Below are 18360 nucleotides of genomic sequence, written 5' to 3' on the forward strand. Positions count from 1 at the left end.
AAAAATTTATGAAACTATTAGATATAGAATTAAAAGTTTAAAATTCTATTAGACATAAAATTCAATTTTATATATAATAATGAGTTTTTATTTATTTTTAAATATATGGTATAATTATTAGACACAAATGAAAAATGACTTTCGTTTTTTTTTTTAATAATTATTTTATAATTTGAAAATATTAAAAATACCAAAGGTTGTTGTGGGTTTGATAATAATTTAATTTTTAATTTTTAATTTTGCTTGTATTTTATTTAATTAATTGCTAATATATTTCTATAACTAAATTAATAAATCTAATTAGCAATAGAAATTATATTCCAAGTATATTTTCTTTATCATATCCATTTAATAAATTATATAAAACATAGTTACGATATAAATTTAATACAGTTATTGAGAAAAACAATAATTGGGATAAATATATGTTGAAATTTATAAAATTTATTAAAAATATTGGATGATTAATTTGTATATTTGTTAAACAAAAAAAATTTGTGCAAAATTTTATTTTATTAAAATTAATCAATTTATGAAGATTTTCACAAATTAATTGAATCCAGGGTAGAAAGTGTAACATTGTTTCTAGTCCAATTAAATAAAATTAAAGGTTTAAATTCGAAATCGAAACAACTGGATAAATTTATGATTAAAATTGGTTCTCTCGTAAAAAATTCAACCAAAAAGGAAAAAAAGAAAAAAAAAATTTAATTCCCATAAATTTTAGAGTTGGATGAACAAAAATCCAAAACCAAAAAATTATTTTATAGCTATTTTCAATTGATTTCATTCACCAATTTGAAATTATTAAAATAAAATTATTATTCACCAAAAATGGGTCATGTTGAAGTAATAATAGCTGATAGGTAGAGAGTTGAACCATTTATGAAAAGTTGTGCCGTTTCACACGATGTCGATTCATTGTTCATCGCTGCGCATTGGAGCATGAGTATTAGAAATTGAGGTAAGGTGGGCCACAACGGCATATGAGGAGTTATTACTTGATATCACCTTCATAAGTCTTGCTTTCATGTCTGCGAATGAGTTTAGGAATGGAAGACCAAGAACAATTTTGACCAATTTCCCCATTTCTTCCCTTTCCCACACGAACACGATTCCCATTTTTTCTTTGATTTTCTGTGGACTTTTAAACGCAGGTTTTCTGGTTGCGAGGCACGGTGGACTTGGGTATCTCCGGCGGCGGATTCTGGCCGTGGAGGGTACTTTTTTCATATTCTCTACCTCTTCCTAATTTATCTGTACTCTGTTTGAACTGGGTTGTTCTTATTTTTGGAATTCCAATCTGCTGGGGCTTGTTTCTTTTGATTTGGTGTTAATTGATTGACTGGGAAATCCTTATTTGTTGCTGTTTTTGTTGTTTGATGCTTTGAATCTGATATACTGTCTTGTTTCTCTTCAACTTTCTGGGTGTTTATTGAACTCAGAGGGCATTGGATAATTCTCTCTGTATCAAACAACTTCCCTTCCCCCAAAGAACTCTCATCCTTCCACTTGAGCTGCTTACAAGAGGTTGATATTGTTCCTACATACATGAACGGATTTCTTAGCATGTTTTTTCCTCACTCGTATTTTTTGTAAATATCCCTAAAAGGCCACCCTATGTGAGATCCCACGTTGGTTGGAGAGGGAACAAAATATTCCTCATAAGGGCATGGAAACCTCCCTTAGTAGACTCGTTTTAAAATCGTGAGGCTGACGGCGATATGTAACGGGCCAAAGAGGACAATATCGGCTAGCGGTGGGCTTGAGCTGTTATACCCTATATATGATTGTCGTTTTAATGACTGAGCCACTGAAAAAAAAGCTATATTTGTTGGTATAGATAGTAACTAGTAACTCCTGTCTAATCATGCTTGTATAGTTTCACGATTTGTATCAATCAACTGTGGTGTTGGTTCATTCATGTCGTGTCTCTACTTGGTTTCACATGCCAGAAGGACCTGTGTTTGAATGTTGGGCTAGAACGTTACAGTATCATACAAGATATCGATTCAATATGTTAGCTAGGAGGTCCACTAAATATGAGCCATTTTGCTGTAAAATTTTTTGTTGTTTTGATGTATTATACTTAACTGACATTCTTTCCACATTGCTCAGACAGTTCTATGCATTAGAGTTGCATCATTATGGAGGGGATGGAAGAGGAAGCCGATCTTATTTCACTGCCTTCCCCTTCTCCAGTTGTAGCTGTTGCTATCAGTGGGAAGAAAAACAGTAGATATATAATTAGGTGGTCGTTGGAAAAGTTTCTACCCGAGGGCATCATTAATTTCAAGCTGATACATGTCACCCCGAGGATTACTAGTGTCCCAACTCCAAGTAAGCCGTGCACTTCAAATTGAATATGTTTTTGGTTGTTTATGTGGAGGTACACTTTACGCTTGGTTCTTGTACTGAAAATTGAAAAGTACACACTTGTGTGACCATCTTAGAAAATCCATGAGTTTCCCACATTGATTGGAGAGAGGAACGAGTGCTAGTGAGGATGCTGGGCCTCGAAGGAGGGTGGATTGTGAGATCGGAGAACGAGTGTCTGCTAGGACGTTGGGCCTGGAAAGGGGGTGCATTGTGAGATCCTTCATCAGTTGGAGAGGGGAATGAAACATTCTTTATAAGGGTGTGGAAACCTCTCGCTAGCAGACTTGCTTTAAAAACCTTGAGGGGAAGTTCGAAACGGAAAGCCCAAAGGCTCCAAAGGAGGGTGGATTGTGAGATCCCACATTGGTTGGAGAGGGCAACAAAACATTCTTTATAAGGGTGTGGAAATCTCTTCCTAGCAAATGCGTTTTAAAAACCTTGAGGGGAAGTTCGAAAGGGAAAGCCCAAAGGCCCAGAAGGGGGGTGGATTGTGAGATCGTACATTGATTGGAGAGGGGAACAAAACATTCTTTATAAGGATGTGGAAACCTCTCCCTAACAGACGCGTTTTGAAAACTTTGAGGGGAAGTCCGAAAGGGAAACCCAAAGGCTCTGAAGGGGGGTGGATTGTGAGATCCCACATCGATTGGAGAAGGGAACGAAACAGTCTTTATAAGGGTGCGGAAACCTCTCCCTAACAGTCGCGTTTTGAAAACCTTGAGGGGAAGTCCGAAAGGGAAAGCCCAAAGGCCCCGAAGGGGGGTGGATTGTGAGATCCTACATTGATTGGAGAAGGGAACGAAACATTCTTTATAAGGGTGTGGAAACCTCTCTCTAACATACACGATTTAAAAACCTTGAGGGGAAGTTCGAAAGGAAAAACCTAAAGAGGACCATATCGGTTAGTAATGGACTTGCACGGTTACATGTAGTGACCCCAATATATGCAAATCCACCCTCACACTGTAACCTCGAACAAAGTTGCATCATGAGGTTAAGAAACGACGCAGGAAATTAGACCATGGAGCTGTAGTACTGACTATGCATAGGACTACTAAGGTGAAAAGACAAGGTCATACATGGTCCATTCAGAGGGTAATAACCTCCCGACATAACCAAGTTACTTCAACCCTATACGTTTACATGTAGTGACCCCAATATATGCAAATCCACCCTCACAATGTAACCTCGAACAAAGTTGCATCATGAGGTTAAGAAATGACGCAGGAAACTAGACTATGGAGCTATAGTACTGACTATGCATAGGACTACTAAGGTGAAACAACAAGGTCAGACATAGTCCATTCAGAGGGTAATAACCTCCCGACATGACCAAGTTACTTCAACCCTATACGTTGTGTTCATTTTTTAATTCTTAACGTGTGAGACAAAATCTTCATTAGACGTAAAAATTGATCAGATTTTCCTCATACTTCCTTGTGGCTAACACTAAACTTTATCTAGATAGCATATTCAAGCTATATACCAATGTTGATGCAGTGGGAAATTCAATTCCAGTTTCACAAGTTCGTGACGATGTCGCTGCAGCTTATAGGAAAGAAATCGGGTGGCAGACGAACGAAAAGCTTCTTCCATACACGAAGATGTTTGCTCAGAGAAAGGTCTGGCTTTATACTAATTTNTAGGACGTTGGGCCTGGAAAGGGGGTGCATTGTGAGATCCTTCATCAGTTGGAGAGGGGAATGAAACATTCTTTATAAGGGTGTGGAAACCTCTCGCTAGCAGACTTGCTTTAAAAACCTTGAGGGGAAGTTCGAAACGGAAAGCCCAAAGGCTCCAAAGGAGGGTGGATTGTGAGATCCCACATTGGTTGGAGAGGGCAACAAAACATTCTTTATAAGGGTGTGGAAATCTCTTCCTAGCAAATGCGTTTTAAAAACCTTGAGGGGAAGTTCGAAAGGGAAAGCCCAAAGGCCCAGAAGGGGGGTGGATTGTGAGATCGTACATTGATTGGAGAGGGGAACAAAACATTCTTTATAAGGATGTGGAAACCTCTCCCTAACAGACGCGTTTTGAAAACTTTGAGGGGAAGTCCGAAAGGGAAACCCAAAGGCTCTGAAGGGGGGTGGATTGTGAGATCCCACATCGATTGGAGAAGGGAACGAAACAGTCTTTATAAGGGTGCGGAAACCTCTCCCTAACAGTCGCGTTTTGAAAACCTTGAGGGGAAGTCCGAAAGGGAAAGCCCAAAGGCCCCGAAGGGGGGTGGATTGTGAGATCCTACATTGATTGGAGAAGGGAACGAAACATTCTTTATAAGGGTGTGGAAACCTCTCTCTAACATACACGATTTAAAAACCTTGAGGGGAAGTTCGAAAGGAAAAACCTAAAGAGGACCATATCGGTTAGTAATGGACTTGCACGGTTACATGTAGTGACCCCAATATATGCAAATCCACCCTCACACTGTAACCTCGAACAAAGTTGCATCATGAGGTTAAGAAATGACGCAGGAAACTAGACCATGGAGCTATAGTACTGACTATGCATAGGACTACTGTACTGACTATGCATAGGACTACTAAGGTGAAACGACAAGGTCAGATATGGTCCATTCAGAGGGTAATAACCTCCAGACATGACCAAGTTACTTCAATCCTATAGGTTGTATTCATTTTTTAATTCTTAACGTATGAGACAAAATCTTCATTAGACGTAAAAATTGATCAGATTTTCCTTATACATCCTTGTGGCTAACACTAAACTTTATCTAGATAGCATATTCAAGCTATATACCAATGTTGATGCAGTGGGAAATTCAATTCCAGTTTCACAAGTTCGTGACGATGTCGCTGCAGCTTATAGGAAAGAAATCGGGTGGCAGACGAACGAAAAGCTTCTTCCATACACGAAGATGTTTGCTCAGAGAAAGGTCTGGCTTTATACTAATTTGAATTGTGGATAGGAAAACAGAATAAGCTGAAGTCTTCTTTCAAAATGTAGGTTCAACTTGATGTTGTTACTCTTGAAGCAGATGATGTAGCAAATGCAATCATAGAAGAGGTCACAAAGTGTTCAATTAGCAAGCTTGTGATAGGAGTTTCATCACAGGGTTTTTTCTCAAGGTAATTAACTCTCTTTAGCATGCTCTTTACTAAATTAAGATATGTAATGACAAACATCAAATGAAGGTTTCTGTAGGGTTGTGAAAGTTGTAAACGAGATTAACGTGGAGATATTAGGACACAAGTGTCTGATTCCCACGTTAGTTGGATAGGAGAACGAAACATTCCTTGTAAGAGTGCAGAAGCTTCTCTCTAGTAGACGTGTTTTAAAATCGTGAGGCTGATGGTGATACGTAATAGGCTAAAACGGACAATATCTACTAGGGGTGGTCTCAGACTGTTACAAATGGTATCGGAGCCAAACATCGGGTGGTGTGCCAACGAGGACGCTGGCCTCCAAGAGAGGTGGATTGTGAGATCCCATATTGGTTGGAGANATTACAACGATTTCAAGCTCTTTCAACCATCAACCAGACTCTTCTTACGACGAAATCAAGCCCCATTAATGCTGACCATTCTAGATGTCAATCTGTTGATATTGAGGATCAGGTGGATGGCGTTCGTTCTTCTTCCTATGTTTCAGATTGCGCACGAACTTTGAGTCGAGACTCTAGCTGTAAAAGTTCGTCGATGGATGGCCAATCTTGGGTTGATGAAGCTTCGTCCTCGGGCGCGTTCAGTGATCATGTTTCATGTGAAAGTCAGGTAATCCATCTGCTATTTTCCTTGGCTTGTTGTTAGTTCAATGGATCATTTCATATGTTCCCNTTGTTACAAATAGTATCAGAGTTAGACACCGGGCGGTGTGCCAGCGAGGATACTGGGCCCCAAGAGGGGTGAATTGTGAGATCCTACATTGGTTGGAGAGAGGAGCGAAACATTCCTTATAAGGGTGTGAAAATTTCTCCCTAGTAGACGTGTTTTAAAATCGTGAGGCTGACAGCGATAAACAACGGGCTAAAGCGGACAATATCTACTAGCGGTGGCCTCAGGCTGTTACAAATGGTATCCGAGCTAGATATCGGGCGGTGTGCCAGCGAGGACGCTGGCCCCAAGGGAGGTGTGAATTGTGAGATCCCACATTGGTTGGAGAGGAAAACGAAACATTCTTTATAAGGGTGTGCAAACTTCTCTCAAGTAAACGAGTTTTAAAAACTTTGACAGGAAGCCCAAAAAAGACAATATCTACTAGCGTTGAGCTTCAACTGTTACAATGACATTGTACTAAGTTCTTACACTTTGTCGGGGACAGTAAGCCTAAAGGGACAACTGCTGCTTATTTTATCATATTTTATCATTACACTGATTCATGTTTATTTTCTCATTACACTTCGTTGAGTACATATTTCAGCTCTCAAACATAGTATTATGTTTATTTTCTCATCTTCTTGTCGTGTCTGGATGACATTTTTTGGCAGGAAACTAAATGGTCTATCCTCAAGAATATCAGCACTTGCACCAAGACATTGTACAGTCTATGCTATTTCAAAAGGACAATTAGCCTCAATCCGGCCGCCTAATATGGAGACAAACGTGAGCATTGATGATGCGAGTGAAGCAAGTTCTGCAAATAGCTACTTGAGCTATTCATCCAGCTCAGTTACTGGTAGCCATCAGCTTTGATCTGCATGCATATTTTACCAGCATTCAACCAGAGATAGTGTTTGTTCATCTTTAGTTCATATTAGAAATTTTATTATTCAGTTTTTCCTGTTTTCTTGATACAGATAGCAGTTCGAGCTTAACTACGTCCTACTCTGATTTCCCTTCTTCTTCCCCGTCCCTACCGTTACAACGATTTCAAGCTCTTTCAACCATCAACCAGACTCTTCTAACGACGAAATCAAGCCCCATTAATGCTGACCATTCTAGATGTCAATCTGTTGATATTGAGGATCAGGTGGATGGCATTCGTTCTTCTTCCTATGTTTCAGATTGCGCACGAACATTGAGTCGAGACTCTAGCTGTAAAAGTTCGTCGATGGATGGCCAATCTTGGGTTGATGAAGCTTCGTCCTCTGGCGCGTTCAGTGATCATGTTTCATGTGAAAGTCAGGTAATCCATCTGCTATTTTCCTTGGCTTGTTGTTAGTTCAATGGATCATTTCATATGTTCCCTTGGCTTGTTATCTTTTGGTCTCTTTGGCTTGAGCATTTGCATCCATTTAAGGCTCTAATTCTTTCGTGGAGAGCTTCCATGTAATTCACCACTAGTGGTTGAGAGATTATAGCTTTTCGTTCAGGTTTTGTTAGGGAGAAGTTTCTACACTCTTATAAAAAATGCTTCGTTCCCCTTTCCAACTAACGTGGGATCTCACAATCCACCCCCTTGGGGGGCCTAGCGTCCTTGTGTCATCGTTCCCCTCATCAACTAATGTGGGATCTCACAATTCGGGGTGGCCTAGCGTCCTCACTGGCACACTGCCTGGTTGTCTGGCTATGATATCATTATAACAGCCCTAGTCCCCCGCTAGCAGATATTGTCTTCTTTGGACTTTTCCTTCCAAGTTTCCCCTCTAGGTTTTAAAACGTGTATGTTAGGGAGAGATTTCTACACCTTTATAAAAAATGCTTTGTTCCCCTTTCCAACTAATGTGAGATCTCACAATCCACCCCCTTAGGGGCCCAGCGTCCTTGTGTCATCGTTCCCCTCTCCAACTAATGTGGGATCTCACAATTCGGGGTGGCCTACTGTCCTCGCTGGCACACTACCTAGTTGTCTGACTATGATATCATTGTAACAGCCCAAGTCTCCCGCTAGCAGATATTGTCTTCTTTGGACTTTTTCTTCCAAGTTTTCTCTTAAGGTTTTAAAGCGTGTCTGTTAGGGAGAGGTTTCTATACTCTTATAAAAAATGCTTCGTTCCCCTCTTCAACCAATGTGAGATCTCACAATCCACCCCCTTGCAGGCCTAGCGTTCTTATGCCATCGTTCCCCTCTTCAACCAATGTGCGATCTCACAATCCACCCCCTTAGGGGCCAATGTTCTTATGCCATCGTTCCCCTCTTCAACCAATGTGGGATCTCACAATCCGGGATGGCCCAGTGTCCTCACTGGCACACTGCCCGATTGTCTGGCTATGATACCATTGTAACAACCCAAGCCCACCGTTACCAGATATTATTCTCTTTGAGCTTTCTCTTCGTGACTTCTCCTCAGGGTTTTAAATGCGTTTAACGTATGTTAGGGAGAGGATTCCACACTCTTATAAATATGCTTCGTTTTCCTCTCCAACCAATGTGGGATCTCACAATGACAACCCACGACTCCGATATCAGCATTATAAAGACTTCCGGGATACAACTTTCATTCTGACATTCATTTATTTGATGATACTATGACATATTTGTATATTCAATTTGTTTCTTGCATTGACAGACGGATGTCACCTTTGAGCTTGAAAAGTTGAGAATCAAACTAAGACATGCGAGAGGAATGTACGCAATCGCTCAACGAGAGACGATCGACGCCTCTCGAAAGGTAGACATCATTTTTATTCATCATTCATAACCTATGAGTAATACTCCCTCTACTTGTTTTCTTTTCATGATCTTTGACAGTCACCCCATTATTGATTTTTATCAGCTGAACCATCTAAATAAACAACGATCGGAGGACGCTAGGAAGCTCGACGAGATCAAGAACAGAGAGGCGGCTGCCAAAGAATTTGCAAGGGAAGAGAGAACGAAGCGTGAAGCTTTAAGAAGAGAAGCAAAGTACGTAAAAGAACGCGCCGAAAGAGAGGGCATCTATAGGAAGGAAGCAGAGACAAAAGCTCTTCAAGATGCCAAAGAGAAAGGAAAGCATGAGAATGCTCTTGAAGGACCTCTGCAGCAATACCAACATTTTCAGTGGGAAGATATTGTTTCTGCAACATCATCTTTCTCAGAGGATCTTAAGCTTGGAATGGGAGCACATGGAACAGTTTATAAGTGCAGTTTACATCATACAACTGTAGCAGTAAAGGTTCTTCATTCTAGAGATGATCACAAAAAGACCCAATTTCTTCAGGAGGTGAGTGAACTGTTCAAAATAACATCTTACAAACTTGTTGCTTTTAGAATTTCGTTACGTTTTCGATCAAAATCTGTCCCTGGTTGCTTTTCAGCTCGAATTTTGTTATGTTTTCGATCAAAATCTGCCCCTTGTTGCTTTTCAGCTCGAATGNGAATTTTGTTATATTTTCGATCAAAATCTGCCCCTTGTTGCTTTTCAGCTCGAATGTCATTACGTTTTCGATCAAAATCTGTCACTTGTTGCTTTTCAGCTCGAATTTCATTACGTTTTCAATCAAAATCTGTCCCTTGTTGCTTTTCAGCTCGAATTTCGTTACGTTTTCGATCAAAATCTGTCCCTTGTTGCTTTTCAGCTCAAATTTCGTTACATTTTCAATCAAAATCAGTCCCTTGTTGCTTTTCAGCTCGAATTTCGTTACGTTTTCAATTAAAATCTGTCCATTGTTGCTTTTCAGCTCGAAATCTTGAGCAAAATCCATCATCCTCNTGTCCCTTGTTGCTTTTCAGCTCGAATTTCATTACATTTTCAATCAAAATCTGTCCCTTGTTTTTCAGCTCGAATTTCGTTACGTTTTCAATTAAAATCTGTCCATTGTTGCTTTTCAGCTCGAAATCTTNAGTCCCTTGTTGCTTTTCAGCTCGAATTTCGTTACGTTTTCAATTAAAATCTGTCCCTTGTTGCTTTTCAGCTCAAATTTCGTTACATTTTCAATCAAAATCAGTCCCTTGTTGCTTTTCAGCTCGAATTTCGTTACGTTTTCAATTAAAATCTGTCCATTGTTGCTTTTCAGCTCGAAATCTTGAGCAAAATCCATCATCCTCATCTACTACTCCTCCTCGGTGCATGTCCGGATATGAACTGTCTGGTTTATGAGTACATGGAAAATGGTAGCTTGGAGGATAGGTTATACTGCAGAGGCAATACACCAGCAATTCCATGGTATGAGAGATTCCGAATTGCTTGGGAAATAGCCTCAGCTCTCGTCTTTCTTCACAGCTCAAAACCAAAACCGATAATCCACCGTGATCTTAAGCCAGCAAACATATTACTCGACCGAAACCTCGTGAGCAAAATCGGCGACGTTGGTCTATCTACCGTGTTCAACTCGGACCCATTAATGTCTACTGCATTCAAGAACAGTGGACCAGTTGNAGCAATTCCATGGTATGAGAGATTCCGAATAGCTTGGGAAATAGCCTCGGCTCTCGTCTTTCTTCACAGCTCAAAACCAAAACCGATAATCCACCGCGATCTTAAGCCAGCAAACATATTACTCGACCGAAACCTCGTGAGCAAAATCGGCGACGTCGGTCTATCTACCGTGTTCAACTCAGACCCATTAATGTCTACTGCATTCAAGAACAGTGGACCAGTTGGGACTCTTTGTTACATTGATCCCGAGTACCAACGAAGCGGATTAATCTCGCCGAAGTCGGATGTGTATGCTTTTGGAATGGTGATCTTGCAGTTACTAACTGCAAAACCAGCAGTAGCACTAACCCATGTGGTGGAAACAGCCATTGATAACTGCAGTTTAGATAAGGTTCTGGATATAGAGGCTGGACATTGGCCGGTGGAAGAAACATATGAACTAGCAAGATTAGGACTTCACTGTGCAGAGATGCAACGTAAAGATAGGCCTGACTTGAAGGATCATGTGCTTCCCTTGTTGCTGACACTGAAAAAGGTTGCTGATGAGGCTCGAAGTTTGGCCTCAAAAGTTCCAGCTCCGATTCCTAATCATTTCATCTGTCCAATTCTTCAGGTACGAATCAACCATGTTATTATAACCTTGATCAAAAGGTTAGAGGCTCGAATTCCTAAACCATATGGTTCTATGCTAAATTTCTCTGCAGGACGTGATGAATGACCCGTGTGTAGCTGCAGATGGGTACACGTACGATCGTTGGGCGATCGAGAAGTGGCTACAAGAGAACGATAACTCACCGATCACGAAGTTGCCGTTGGCAGATAAGAATTTGATACCAAATTTCAGTCTTCTCTCTGCAATTGTTGAGTGGAACTCCAGAAAAAACTGATACTCACAGCCATTTATAAGATAAATTAATTACAAGACAAAATATAGTGTTCATATAATGTTCATATAATGTAAAGTTCAAGTAATTATGAAATTAAATAAAATAAGATAAATATATGTTATATAATTATATCTATTTTTTTAAAAAGAATTAAATGGTTTAATTATTGACATAAGAATGTTTTTAAAATTTTGAAAAAAAAAATAACAAATATGCTTTCTCACAGAACGCTTACCCTTTTTGCTGCAATCCAATTCATCTGAAATCCATCTCAATCCTTCCGATTTCTGTAATCTTCGCGATCACTTCCTTGAAATCCGGCCGAAGATCCGGCGAAGAAGAACAACAGGCCTCGCCGATCTGAAGAAGGCATCGGAGAGTCCGCTCTTCAGAAACACCGCAATCGCCGCCGTCTCCGCCCGTCTCTTTGGCAGAAAGCAACTCGAGTAAGATCTTGCCATAGCTGAAGACGTCTGTTCGTTCATCAGCGTCGCTCATATTAATCAGTTCCGGCGCCTTGTAGCCGGAGGCGGCGGAAACTTGGAGCATTTCTCGAGTTGCGGCGGCGTTGAGGAGGAGATGGAGGCCGAAATCGGAGACGTGCGGCTCAAAGTTTGAATCGAGAAGAATGTTCTTGGATTTGAGATTTCCATGAGGTATTGGTTTCTGTAATCCGTTGTGGAGATGATCTAGGGCTCTTGCGATTCCGAGGGAGATTTTGTTAATGACCTCCCAATTTTTTGACTCTGATTCTCGTTCTGTTCAATCACAAGTGGAACAATTGAAATTATTAGGAAAATAAAAACTTTAGGTAATTTGTAGAATATTTTATTTCTTGAAGAGAAAATACATAAATTTGCAAAACAACATGAAAACGTGAAAAAATGAAAAATCTTTATTTAAAAAAAAAAAAATTATAGTCCAAGTAAAATATATAGTAAATTAAACCTAAAAAATGGATTAAAATATATTATTTTAACTCAAAACTAATATCTATTAGCGGTGGACTTGGACAGTCACTTATGGTATCATATCCAGACATCGAGCGGTGTGCAGGATGTTGGGAAAGTAAGTATCTACTAGTCGTGGGTTTTGTCTATTACAAATGGTATTATAGCTAGACATTGGATGGTTTGTCAGGACGTTGTGCCCCTAAGGGGTGGATTGTGAGATAGGTTAAGTCCAAAGAAAAGAACATCTACCAGCGATGAGCTTGAGCTGTTACAAATGATATCATAGCTAGACACCGGGTAGTATGCCAGGACATTAAGCCCCAAGGGGTAGATTTTGAAATCCCACATGGGAGAGGGAACCAAACATTTCTATAAGCCGAACAATATCTACTAGTAGCGGACTTGTACTGTTACAAATAATATTATAGTAAGATATCGAACTGTGCGTCTAAATGTTTAGTCCCAAGTGGGTGGATCGTGAGATTCCACGTCAGAGAGGGAAAACTTCTCCACCTCTCCTAGACATTTAAAACCCCCTGGAGGAGAAGAGACAAATAAAAAGGCACCGCTGGACGAACCAGAATGGTCACCATCTATGATTTCCCTACGGACAAAAACGCCGACAGCCACCAAAAACCGACAACAAATCTGGTTGCCGACATCCCACCCCAAATTAAACTCCATTTTCCCTTCCACTTTCTCGAGAAACAAACAGAAAATCTCACACCAAAATTTTCAAACTTACCTCTAATCAACTCCGCCAAATTCCCCTGCCCATAAAACGGGTGAACCAGAAGCCTCTCACCCCTCCCGCCGGCGTAGAATCCTAGCATCGGCACTAAATTCCTATGCCTAATCGAACCCAGAAACCGAACGACGTCGTACTCTCCTCCACCGGCACCCGGCCGGAGGAATCTAAGTAGCCGGGTCGATTGGGTGCTCTGTAACGAAGCTTTGTACAGAGTTCCATAGTGGGATTTGCCAATCACTTCCCCCGGAGCTTCTAGAATCTCGTCGATCGTCAAATCCTCGCCACCCTCAAAAGTTGCCAACGACGGCGGCGATGGCGGCGGCGTGTGTTCCTTTTTGTTGTGTTCGTCGTTGCAGGGCCTCTCGACGTCGTGTCGATGCTCTGTTAGTGAGAGCTTATGGCGGAAGAAGAAGAAGAAGATGGAGATTAGAAGAAGAACAAAAATGGCGGCCGAAGCAACGAGAAGAATGAATTTGAGCATGTGGGATTGTTCAAACAAATCCAAAGCTTTTTTCTTTTTAATGATTGGATCTTCAAAACTTCTTTTCTTTGAGTTTGAAAGGTTTGTGGCAGAAGAACAGAGTGAAATACTATACTTTGCGTGCGCAGCAGGGGAATACATCCCATCCAGCCAAGAATGTGGACCCCACTCCTTTATTTTAAAATATCTCAATAATATTTTAAATCTTTCAAATAAATCTAAAAAATTGTTTTAAATTAAAAAATACACCTTTTAAAAATATTAAGTTTTATTGATGCTCTTGAATTTTTTTTATTGTAGTACACGTTTTTAAATATATTCTTGTATTTTTAAAAGTAACATTAAAAATTTTGAAGATAATTTATATAATATAATTAAAAAAATTTACTGTTAGTATTGGTCGGTGTCTATGTATTGATCGTAAGAACTTATAATTGTTAACAATTACCATTGATAAGTCATATATATAGCGGTATTATTTTAGGTTAATGTGAGACAGGTATGCTATCAACCCCAGTCACCCTTTTTTTTGTACGATCATTCGATTAAAGTAAAGAGGGTTCTTACAATTTCATTCTCGTTTGAGTTTGCTAGAATTGTGTTCTTGAGTATCTAGAGAAACTCGTAGAATAAATTTCTTAAGTTGTAGTTTGCGTCGTGGAAACTATCTATTAATTGACGTGAGCCACGTTCGTTAAAAGTATTATTTCGTTTACTCTTTTAAAAAACATACTAGAAAAGAAATCGTACCCGAAAAGAGAACCTTTGGAGATAAAAGAGGGGCAAAAGCTCAAAAGCTCAAATATAATTGAGAGATTGAGAGTGGTTATGTTAAAAGAATAGATAGGTCCCGAGGTAATGCTAGACTTTATCCCCACACGAGCACTTGCCTTGCCTTGGAACCACTTATTGCTGATAATCAATAGATACACTTTCTAAGGTGTTCTCTTTTTCTACGGATAAATGTTCGTAACTGTTTAAGCTCATCATTAGCAGATATTGTAATTTTTAGGTTTTTTCTTTCAGAAATGCTTCGCTTCGTTCTCCTCTTCAACCGACCTGTGATCTCAAATAATCCACCCTCATTTGGGGCCCAACGTCCATGGTTTCCACGTCCTAATGCTTCGTTCTCCTCTCCAACTAATGTGAGATCTCAAAATCTACTCCCATTTGAGGCCCAACATCTTGTTGACACTCATTTTTCTCTCCAATCGATGTGTTCTCTTTGTGTTTTCCCTTTCTGTCATAGAGAGGTCCCACACCCTGATAAAGAATGTTTCGGATCTCACAATTCACCCCTTCGAGGCCATCTCACAGTATCCCTTACTTGCTTCCTTAAACTTACATGCACCACATAAATTTATATGTTTATAAGAGATAATGATCGATGATAATGGGGTACAATGCCAGTTCGCAACGTTGATAGTTCAATACCAACTTTGAATCCAATGTTATTAACAATTCTAAACCGACATCGAACCCATACGATAACAGTTTTAGATCGACATTGTATACCTGATTGTCATTTTCCATTTTTAAACCACAAATTCTTCTTCAAAGAAGAGAAAAATTTACAGATTGAAATGAAATGAACAGCTCTTAAAATCTCTGCAGTTATGGAATACTGGAACTTAGAACAGGAGTTTGAACTTGTCATCAACACTATAAGAATAAAAGCTTTTATGGATCAGTCTTAACTGTGTATGTTTGATTCAATCTCCAACAAATTAGACAATCATTAATGTATATACAATCCTTTAGGAGTTCTTGAACCATGGTTTAATTGATAACAGAACGTTCATTATGTTCAGGAAATGTAATACATAGGATTTGGAAGCTTGAACGAACGAATCGATATTGACGTACCCAATAAGTCACTCCATTGGTCACCGGAATTTCCGATGATTCGAAATCCTTCGTTCTCCATCTCGCTCCGCTTCTCAGATTTGTAAAGTACTGCTGGCTTCCCGTGGTCATCATCTCTCCTGAACAGGATCAGAAACATTTGGGTAAGATGATGATTACGAACCAAAATGAAAGCTTGTAACAGCTCAAGCCCACCGCTAGAAGATATTATCCGTTTTGGCCCGTTACATATAGCCGTCGGCCTCACGGTTTTAAAATGAGTCTATTAGGGAGAGGTTTCTACACTCTTGTAAGGAATGCTTCATTTCTCTCTCCCGCCGATGTGGGATCTCACAACCCACCCCCCTTAGGGACAAGCATTCTCACTGGCACACCAGCTGGTGTCTGGCTCTATTACCGTTTGTAACAGCCCAAGCCTACCACTAGAAGATATTATCTACTTTGGCCCGTTACGTAACGCCGTCAGTCTCACGATTTTAAAACACGCCTTCTAGGGAGAGGTTTCCACATCCTTATAAGGAATGTTTCGTTCTCCTCTACAACCGACGTGGGATCTCACAATCCACCCCCTTGGAGGGCCAGCATCCTCGCTGGCACATCGCCCGGTGTCTGGCTTTGATACCATTTGTAACAACCCAGGCCCACAGCTAAAAGATATTATCCGCTTTGGCCCATTACATATCGCCGTCAGACTCACAATTTTAAAACGCATCTGCTAGGGAGAAGTTTTCACACCCTTACAAAGAATGTTTCGTTTTCCTCTCCAACCGATATGGGATCACATAANCTCTGATTCTCGTTCTGTTCAATCACAAGTGGAACAATTGAAATTATTAGGAAAATAAAAACTTTAGGTAATTTGTAGAATATTTTATTTCTTGAAGAGAAAATACATAAATTTGCAAAACAACATGAAAACATGAAAAAATGAAAAATCTTTATTAAAAAAAAAATTATAGTTCAAGTAAAATATATAGTAAATTAAACCTAAAAAATGGATTAAAATATATTATTTTAACTCAAAACTAATATCTATTAGCGGTGGACTTGGACAGTCACTTATGGTATCATATCCAGACATCGAGCGGTGTGTAGGATGTTGGGTCCTAAGAAAGTGGATTGTGAGATAGGGAAAGTAAGTATCTACTGGTCGTGGGTTTTGTCTATTACAAATGGTATTATAGCCAGACATTGGATACATTGGATGGTTTGTCAGGACGTTGTGCCCCCAAAGGGTGGATTGTGAGATAGGTTAAGTCCAAAGAAAAGAATATCTACCAGCGATGAGCTTGAGCTGTTACAAATGATATCATAGCTAGACACCGGGTAGTGTGCTAGGACATTAAGCCCCAAGGGGTAGATTTTGAAATCCGGAGAGAACCAGACATTTCTATAAGCCGAATAATATCTACTAGCAGAGGACTTGTACTATTACAAATAATATTATAGTCAGACATCGAACTGTGCGTCTAAATGTTTAGTCCTAAGTGGGTGGATCGTGAGATCCCACGTTAACCTCTCCACCTCTACCGACATTTAAAATCCTGGAGGAGAAGAGACAAATAAAAAGGCACCGCTGGACGAACCAGAATGGTCACCATCTCTGATTTCCCTACGGACAAAAACGCCGACAGCCACCAAAAACCGACAACAAATCTGGTTGCCGACATCCCACCCCAAATTGAACTCCATTTTCCCTTCCACTTTCTCGAGAAACAAACAGAAAATCTCACACCAAAATTTTCAAACTTACCTCTAATCAACTCCGCCAAATTCCCCTGCCCATAAAACGGGTGAACCAGAAGCCTCTCACCCCTCCCGCCGGCGTAGAATCCTAGCATCGGCACTAAATTCCTATGCCTAATCGAACCCAGAAACCGAACGACGTCGTACTCTCCTCCACCGGCACCCGGCCGGAGGAATCTAAGTAGCCGGGTCGATTGGGTGCTCTGTAACGAAGCTTTGTACAGAGTTCCATAGTGGGATTTGCCAATCACTTCCCCCGGAGCTTCTAGAATCTCGTCGATCGTCAAATCCTCGCCACCCTCAAAAGTTGCCAACGACGGCGGCGATGGCGGCGGCGTGTGTTCCTTTTTGTTGTGTTCGTCGTTGCAGGGCCTCTCGACGTCGTGTCGATGCTCTGTTAGTGAGAGCTTATGGCGGAAGAAGAAGAAGAAGATGGAGATTAGAAGAAGAACAAAAATGGCGGCCGAAGCAACGAGAAGAATGAATTTGAGCATGTGGGATTGTTCAAACAAATCCAAAGCTTTTTTCTTTTTAATGATTGGATCTTCAAAACTTCTTTTCTTTGAGTTTGAAAGGTTTGTGGCAGAAGAACAGAGTGAAATACTATACTTTGCGTGCGCAGCAGGGGAATACATCCCATCCAGCCAAGAATGTGGACCCCACTCCTTTATTTTAAAATATCTCAATAATATTTTAAATCTTTCAAATAAATCTAAAAAATTGTTTTAAATTAAAAAATACACCTTTTAAAAATATTAAGTTTTATTGATGCTCTTGAATTTTTTTTATTGTAGTACACGTTTTTAAATATATTCTTGTATTTTTAAAAGTAACATTAAAAATTTTGAAGATAATTTATATAATATAATTAAAAAAATTTACTGTTAGTATTGGTCGGTGTCTATGTATTGATCGTAAGAACTTATAATTGTTAACAATTACCATTGATAAGTCATATATATAGCGGTATTATTTTAGGTTAATGTGAGACAGGTACGCTATCAACCCCGGTCACCCTTTTTTTGTACGATCATTTGATTAAAGTAAAGAGGGTTCTTACAATTTCATTCTCGTTTGAGTTTGCTAGAATTGTGTTCTTG

At 39.8% G+C, this 18360-nt stretch overlaps 3 protein-coding genes across 4 annotated transcripts; 1 reads left to right on the forward strand and 2 right to left on the reverse strand.

The window, feature by feature from the left end:
* The first annotated feature begins 981 nt into the window (after positions 1–981).
* LOC111783948 (U-box domain-containing protein 35-like) lies at positions 982–11532 on the forward strand. Its single transcript, XM_023664771.1, has 11 exons — positions 982–1220; positions 2119–2340; positions 3844–4001; positions 5344–5465; positions 6824–7011; positions 7133–7461; positions 8786–8887; positions 8993–9421; positions 10215–10466; positions 10692–11189; positions 11281–11532. The coding sequence occupies exons 2-11, from the start codon at positions 2148–2150 to the stop codon at positions 11461–11463; spliced, it is 2454 nt and encodes an 817-aa protein (XP_023520539.1). The 5' UTR covers positions 982–1220; positions 2119–2147; the 3' UTR covers positions 11464–11532.
* Positions 11368–13820, reverse strand: LOC111783945 (putative kinase-like protein TMKL1). 2 transcript variants are annotated; one of them, XM_023664768.1, is made up of 3 exons: positions 13162–13820; positions 11699–12221; positions 11368–11459 (listed from the first exon to the last, which is right to left on the reverse strand). In XM_023664768.1, exons 1-2 carry the CDS (start codon positions 13787–13789, stop codon positions 11719–11721), a joined length of 1131 nt encoding a protein of 376 aa, XP_023520536.1. In that variant the 5' UTR covers positions 13790–13820; the 3' UTR covers positions 11368–11459; positions 11699–11718. The 2 variants fall into 2 exon arrangements, with proteins under 2 accessions (XP_023520536.1, XP_023520537.1); XM_023664769.1 differs by having other exon boundaries at positions 11374–11465.
* Positions 13821–16929: 3109 nt separating this feature from the next.
* Positions 16930–17926, reverse strand: LOC111783946 (putative kinase-like protein TMKL1). The gene has a single exon (XM_023664770.1). It carries the CDS (start codon positions 17893–17895, stop codon positions 17041–17043), a length of 855 nt encoding a protein of 284 aa, XP_023520538.1. The 5' UTR covers positions 17896–17926; the 3' UTR covers positions 16930–17040.
* Positions 17927–18360: the final 434 nt, after the last annotated feature.

This window comes from Cucurbita pepo, unplaced genomic scaffold (assembly GCF_002806865.2).
Source record: "Cucurbita pepo subsp. pepo cultivar mu-cu-16 unplaced genomic scaffold, ASM280686v2 Cp4.1_scaffold000134, whole genome shotgun sequence".
Lineage (NCBI taxonomy): Eukaryota > Viridiplantae > Streptophyta > Magnoliopsida > Cucurbitales > Cucurbitaceae > Cucurbita > Cucurbita pepo.

What these genes read in the sequence shown, in the direction of transcription:
- LOC111783948 (XM_023664771.1), top strand. Translation starts at nt 2,148, where the DNA reads ATGGAGGGGATGGAAGAGGAAGCCGATCTTATTTCACTGCCTTCCCCT. An exon ending in ATGTTTCATGTGAAAGTCAG is followed by an intron (nt 7,462 to 8,785) that starts GTAATCCATCTG and finishes TTGCATTGACAG; the next exon opens with ACGGATGTCACCTTTGAGCT. An exon ending in CGATCGACGCCTCTCGAAAG is followed by an intron (nt 8,888 to 8,992) that starts GTAGACATCATT and finishes GATTTTTATCAG; the next exon opens with CTGAACCATCTAAATAAACA.
- LOC111783945 (XM_023664768.1), bottom strand. Translation starts at nt 13,789, where the DNA reads ATGTATTCCCCTGCTGCGCACGCAAAGTATAGTATTTCACTCTGTTCT. An exon ending in TTTGGCGGAGTTGATTAGAG is followed by an intron (nt 12,222 to 13,161) that starts GTAAGTTTGAAA and finishes GTGATTGAACAG; the next exon opens with AACGAGAATCAGAGTCAAAA.
- LOC111783946 (XM_023664770.1), bottom strand. Translation starts at nt 17,895, where the DNA reads ATGTATTCCCCTGCTGCGCACGCAAAGTATAGTATTTCACTCTGTTCT.